The 6,884-nt window shown below is 55.3% G+C and overlaps 1 protein-coding gene across 2 annotated transcripts in view; it reads right to left on the reverse strand.

Moving 5' to 3' along the window:
• Window positions 1-6,884, reverse strand: part of AACS (acetoacetyl-CoA synthetase) — a 48,141-nt gene that overhangs the window by 35,131 nt on the left and 6,126 nt on the right. For both annotated transcript variants that reach the window (XM_039254924.1, XM_039254845.1), the window contains exon 3: window positions 5,465-5,585. In XM_039254924.1, coding sequence (XP_039110855.1) covers window positions 5,465-5,585 — 121 coding nt within the window. The remainder of the gene's footprint in view (window positions 1-5,464; window positions 5,586-6,884) is intronic.

Here is a 6,884-nt window from a genome sequence, read left to right on the forward strand (position 1 = left end):
TAAATAAAAAAAAAAAAAAAAAAAAAAAAAAAAAAAAATTTTCATCATGTTTAAAAAAAAACGTGTCCCACAGACGCAGGTTTACTCAACTTCCTGGAACACGCGTGTGGCTGTCAGCCGAGGATGCCACATGACCAAGGTCACTACGGAGACCATGTCCATGACCACGAGACATGCATTTCCACCGGAAAGACGGCGATGACAGAAGAGGATGGTGTGCTCACCAGGCTCGCCAGCAGCGCCCAGGACCCCTGCGCCCCCCCGACCCCCGCTAGCGCTGGCACGTGGCTCCACCCACGCCGAAGGGGCCCCGAGCAGGGCGAGCAGCGGGACGCTGGAGACAAGCGGGACTGTGAGCCTGGCCACAGAAGGCAGTCCCCCCAGTCGCCCCGGCGGACCCAGCGGTCGTGTGGCGAGGACACTCAGGCAGCCCCGAGAGGCCCCCGCGGGGAGAAGCTGCGCTCCCTCGGACGCGGATCCAACACCTCGTCCGTCCTTCAGGCGATGCCGCCCCCGCCAACATCCCCCCCGACTCCAAGAGAGGCTCCCAAGCAGACCTCGCGGCTGGGCCACCAAGGAGAGCACGGCCACAGGCATCTGAGACACTAACGGTCGCTATGTGCAGCCGTGGTTTTCGGGTGACCCGCCTGCCCCACGGCAAGAGAAAACCAACACAGCAAGACTCGACACGGCGTGGGCTGCAGACGTGATCCCAGGTGCTTCTGCGTGAGAGACGTGAGTCCCACGCAGAGGTTTCGCTCGTGCTGCTCACTGCCGTTCAGCTGGGCAACACGAAGCATCTCTGCTCCAGAGTGAAGAAACGTCCTGACTTCGGTTTGGTGTCACCCTGGCCTCTCCTGGGTCTGTAAGGTTCTCTGTGCCCACACCTGGTTCCTCTCGCTCCTCCCTCGGCAGCCTCGCCCGTATTCCCACCGCCACCCCCCCCCAGACCATTCCTGATCCTATAAAAATACTCAGCAACCTGAAACCCACTGTTGGAAGACAAAGTGCGCGGCCCAGACAGCTGCTGTCAGAGCTCCAACGCCGACGGGCACGCTCCGCCCGCTGGAGTGCCAAGGGACCAGCGCCCGCCTTCCTTCGGCGGCAGCTCCTGGCCTCAGCAGGGGTGATCCACGGGAGGGACGGGCTCAGCTGAGAATGCCGGAGCGAGCTCGAAGCGGAACCACACCCTGCACAGAGCAGCCACACGCAGCGGGGAGAGTAGAAGCAAATCAGCAAGACACGCAGGAAGCGCAATACACTTATCGTCAGGTCCCCAAGCCAATCACCTGCCAATCTAGGACCTTGCTTAAGCAGACACCCACCGGGGCACCTGGGTGGCTCAGTGGGGTCGGCATCTGATTCTTGGTTCCAACTCAGGTAATGATCTCACAGTTCACAAGATGAAGCTCCACATCGGGCTCCACGCTGATGGTGCAGAGCCTGCTTGGGATTCTCTCCCTCTCTTTGCCCCTCCCCTGCACAAATGCACAGGTGCTCCCTCTCCCTCACGCTCTCCCTCTCTCTAAATAAACAAACTTCAAAAAAAAAAACAAAGGCACCCTATTTATAAACTAAACATGATCCCTGGCTTGGGGGCACTTATTTCCCCTGCAAACACAGGAAAGAGCTCATTAATAGAAAGGGCTCACATATTTAAAGGGAGGGGATGGGCAGGAGATGGGGGTGGGAAGGAGACGGGTGTGGAGGGAGAAGTGTGAAACACACACAGCACACCCGGAATTACAACCATACCTCCCTAAGCCACCTCCACGCAGAGCCAGGCTTCAGAAAAGAGGGGATGAGTTCAGCCAGTGCCCACGTGAGGGGAAGAGGGAGGGAGACAGAGAACGAACGTGCATGGCCAGCTTAGTCCGAACTCGGCCACCCAGAAGATGTGTGTTTTGTGTTTTACCACCAGCATTACCGGTTTTCAGGTTTTGTTTTTCAAAAGATTCACGTCTGACCTTTCCACTTTCCAGAGGGGGGCCCAGGACCTCGCACAGCGCCACAGACCTTGGATAAAGGTACGGACACACCCAATGGGAGAAGGAAAAGAAGATGAAAGAGAGACCCCGCGTGCCCGCTCCTCAGGCTCAGCAGAGGCGCCCAGTGGGGTTTACGCAGGGACCCCAGCGGCCGGGGCAGGACGGCCCTTGGAGGGTCTCTGAGGGTCCATAGGACGGGAGGTGTCCGCACAGCGGAGCATCCTCAGGACACAGAAAGGAAGTCACTAACACACACCGGCCACAGTGAGGCTGAGGGAGAGGCCAGACTCGCAAGGCCACGCGGTGTGTGACTCTGCCTCTGCGAAGCGCCCAGGACCGGCAGATGGGTGGGGAGGGAAGCGAGTGAAGGGTGCCGGGGGCTGGGTAGGGGGTCCTTTGGGGTGACAGGACGGCCGGCACCGAGGCAGGGGTGGTGGTCGACAACGCCATGCGCACATTAAAAACCACAGAGTGTGCGGTGTGGACGCTTCCCGTGAGCCGTGTCCCACTGGAGGGAGGACCTCCCCCAGCCCCCACTGCTCTGCGCCGAGCGCCCCCAGCGGGGCCAGGCTCACGCCCCTCACACACGCTTGCTACTTAAGTGCTATCACATCCGCGTCAGGAGCCGGGGCAAAGGCCCTCCCGCATTCCCGTCACGAAGCCAGGACTTACTGCCCTGCTCCTGCGGCCGAGCCTGCCTGCGTCTAACCGCCTGCCCCAGGCACCCGGCAGCCCAGCCCGGCCCGCCTCAGATGCGCTCAGAACACGGACACAGCCTCCGGGTGGGCACGGCCATCGGCACAAAGCCTGTTTTATAACCAGGTGCTGACTACCGCATGTAACTGACCGATTCCTGTGCTGAAAGTGACAGACGGGAGGCTGGGTGGGTGCAGGTGGCCGTCTGCGCACCGCCTGCCAACCCTCCCGTGTGGCTGATTGGGGCGGCGGCCGCTGCCCAGCATCACAGGAGGGGACGGGGCCACGATCGCCAGCCTGAGACAGGATCCGGACCCAACATTCCAAGCACGAATCCTGCTGAAGGCGTGACTGCTTCCACCCCATGGTGATGTCGAACAGTCGCACGCTGAGCCATCCAGTCAGGGAGAATCTGTCTGGGGTCTGTCCCCGTCTCCCTCACCAGCAAGTCAGCCCGAGCGCAGGGACCTTGTGCACCACGTGCCCAGCACCTTGCACTGAAGACACACCCGACACCAATCTGAGGACAAGTGACGGATGGATGTGGGCCTAGTGGGGCCTCCCCGGGGCTCCTGTGCACACCGCCCAAACTGCACCCGACTGAGGACGGGGCAAAATCACAGGGAACGGCCCGAAAGCTACGTAAACACACGGCTCTGCGGTTCGTACCCAACAATGTGCCTCAGAAGCGACCTTGGGCTTTAAAATCCTAAGAGCCCAGGGGCGCCTCAGTGGCTTAGTCGGTTGAGCGCCCGACTTTCGCTTAGGTCATGATCTCGCGGTTCGTGGGTTCGGGCCCCGCGTCGGGCTCTGTGCTGACTGCCAGCTCAGAGCCTGGAGCCTGTTTCAGTCTGTGACTCCCTCTCTCTCTGACCCTCCCCTGCTCACGCTGTCTCTCTCTCCTACAAATAAAAAATAAATAAATAAATAAAAAATTAAAAAAAAAAAAATCCTAAGAGCCTGGGTCCCATCCCTGGAAGATGAGCTCTAAGAAGCCACAGCAGGGACTAGGCAGCCAGGATTTTAAAGCCGTGCAGGGATTTCAGAGGAACGACCCCCACTGGGAGCCACGCACGTCTCCCCCGTGGCACAGTCTGCCGGGTACGTACACGTTTGGGTCCGCTCATTTAAGCCCTACATTATCCCCGGAGGTGGGACGATCATCCTCTGCCCTTGATAGAGGCCGAAACAGACCCAGACAGGGTAAGTGGCTTGCCCAAGGTCGCACAGCTACCAGACCTCATCTGCCCCCGTTTCAGGCACTGAAAGCACAATAATCTGACTTTGGACAGCACTGCCGAAGCAATAGCTTGTGGTGTAGACCAAGTTGCTAGAGGCAAGGGCACTGGCATCACAGGGACTGAGAGCAGAACCTGGGCAGGTGACGGCAGAGGGCACGGCGCCCCAGGCTCCCTTTCCACGGGACGGGCCCAACCAGCCCACACACCTGGACAGCACGGTCTCAAAACCGGAAGCCGCGAGTCACAAACACCAAGGGTCCAACGACATTCACCTGTGCTGAAGCCCAGTTTCCTCACAATCTGGTAGCACACGTGTCCAAAATGGCAAACGAGGGGTCCCTGGGGGACCGTCAGTTACATGTTTGACTTGACTTCAGCTCAGGTCATGTTGGTTGGGGAGTTCGAGCCCCACACTGGGCTCTGCACTGACAGTGAGGAGCCTGCTTGGGACTCTCCCTCTCTCTGCCCCTCCCCCCACACTCTTTCTCTCAAAATGAACTTTAAAAAATAAATAAATAGGGGGCACCTGGGTGGCTCAGTCAGTTAAGCATCTGACTTCAGCTCAGGTCATGATCTCATGGTTCGTGGGTTCAAGCCCCACGTCGGGCTCTGTGCTGACAGCTCAGAGCCTGGAGCCTGTTTCAGATTCTGTGTCTCCCTCTATCTCTGACCCTCCCCTGCTCACACTCTATCTGTCACTCTCTCTTTATCTCTCTCTCAAAAATAAAAATTAAAACAGGGGCACCTGGGTGGCTTAGTCGGTTGAGCGTCCGACTTTTGCTTAGGTCATGATCTCGCGGTTCATGGGTTCGAGCCCCGCGTCGGGCTCTGTGCTGACTGCCAGCTCAGAGCCTGGAGCCTGTTTCAGAGTCTGTGACTCCCTCTCTCTCTGACCCTCCCCTGCTCACGCTGTCTCTCTCTCCTAGAAATAAATAAAACATTTAAAAAATAAATAAATAAAAAAATAAAGATTAAAACAAAAATTTTTTCTAATAAAAAAGAGAAAATTAAACACAGATTCACCACATGACCCCCTTCTGGGTATACACTCAAGAGAATCCAAAGCCAGACCTCAGGGAGCTATCTGCACACCCATGTTGGTTACAGTCTTCCCAACAGCCAAGAGGGGGAGCGAGCCAAGGGCCCACTGGCAGCAAGGGACAAACGACATGTGAGGCAGCCCCACGAGGAACTATTACGCAGCCTTAAAGAAGACGGAAATCCTGGCACATGCGACCATGTGGCTGAACTTTGAGCTTCGGATTCTCTCTCGCTCTCTGCCCCTCCCCTGCTCTCTATCTCAAAATACATAAATAAATAAAAATCTTCTTTAAAAATGCTTAAGACGGTACATTTAACGTTAGGCTTTTTTTTTTTTACCACAGTAAGAAAGAAAGGAGGGGAAAAAGGTGCCAAGCCACTATTTGGAGACACACACTGCAGTTTGTGAATGTTCCGGAGCCTCGCCAACCTGTGGCTCTCTGGGGAAGTGGCCCCAAGGACACTAAAGGGGGAAAACCCAAGTGGCTGTCGACTCACTTGCAGCGTAGAGGGCGACCTTGTCGTTCTCCTCGTGCCGCAGGAGGTTTTCCGCATAATTGAGCCGGCTGCCTCGGAACCACTCAGGGACATCCGCGATCCCCTTGGATGTGTCCACGACCTACAGGGGGCGACGGCAGACCAAGACACAATAAGACCCACGCGGGAGTAAACAAAAGTCACCCTGCTTCCCAGGAAGCCGCCACCCTGGCCCAAAGCATCATTCGATCGTTTGGTAGCCTGAACGCGGAACCGGCCTGAACACTTGAAAGTGAAAAGAGGTTCGCGCCCTGTAGTGAATCAGGAAGGATTTTACAGGCGGAAGGTGCCGAGAGAGATCTTTTATTTTTATTTTTTTTTTAATGTTTTTATTTATTTGCGAGAGAGAGAGACAGAGTGCAAGCAGGGGAGGGGCAGAGAGAGAGGGAGACACAGAATCTGAAACAGGCTCCAGGCTCTGAGCTGTCAGCACAGAGCCCGACACGGGGCTCAAACCCACAAATCGTGAGATCATGACCTGAGCTGAAGTCGGATGCTTAACCGACTGAGCTACCCAGGCATCCCGAGAGAGGGGATCTTAAGCATTCTAGCCACAAAGAGAAAGCAAGCCAAGGTGATGGATGCGTGAATTTCCACAATGTACCCATATAGCAAATCATCACGCTAGACGCTTTAAATATATATAGTTTCTTGGCACCTGGGTGGCTCATTCAGTTAAGCATCAGACTTTGACTCAGGTCATGATCTTACAGTTCGTGGGTTCAAGGCCCACGTCGGGCTCTGTGCTGACAGCTCAGAGCCTGGAGCCTGTTTCAGATTCTGTGTCTCCCTCTCTCTCTGCCCCTCCCCTGCTTGCACTCTGTCTCAAAAATAAATGAATATTAAAAAAATTTTTTATAACGTATACAGTTTTATAGTTAATCATTCCTTAATGAAGTTTAAAAAACAAATAAAAGAAGAGTGCCTGGGTGGCTCAGTCAGTTGAGCATCCGACTTCGGCTCGGGTCATGATACTGTGGTTTGTGAGTTCGAGCCCCGCGTCAGGCTCCGTGCTGACAGCTCGGAGCCTGGAGCCTGCCTCGGATTCTGTGTCTCCTTCTCACTCTCGGTCTCTCCCCCACTCATGTTCTGCCTCTCGCTCTCAGAAATAAACATTAAAAAAAATTTTTTTAAGAAATTAATGCCAGGGACCAACGGAATGGGAAAAGATAGTTGCAAATGACATATCAGATAAAGGGTTAATATCCAGAATCTATAAGGAACTCACCAAACTACACGCCCGAAAACCAAACAACCCAGTGAAGAAATGGGCAGAAGACATGCACAGACACTTCTCCAAAGAGGACATCCAGATGGCCAACAGACACATGAAACGATGCTCAGCATCCCTCCTCATCAGGGAAATACAAATCAAAACCAC

Source organism: Hyaena hyaena, unplaced genomic scaffold (assembly GCF_003009895.1).
Source record: "Hyaena hyaena isolate Hyena2069 unplaced genomic scaffold, ASM300989v1 scaffold_0, whole genome shotgun sequence".
In the NCBI taxonomy this organism is placed as follows: Eukaryota; Metazoa; Chordata; class Mammalia; order Carnivora; family Hyaenidae; genus Hyaena; species Hyaena hyaena.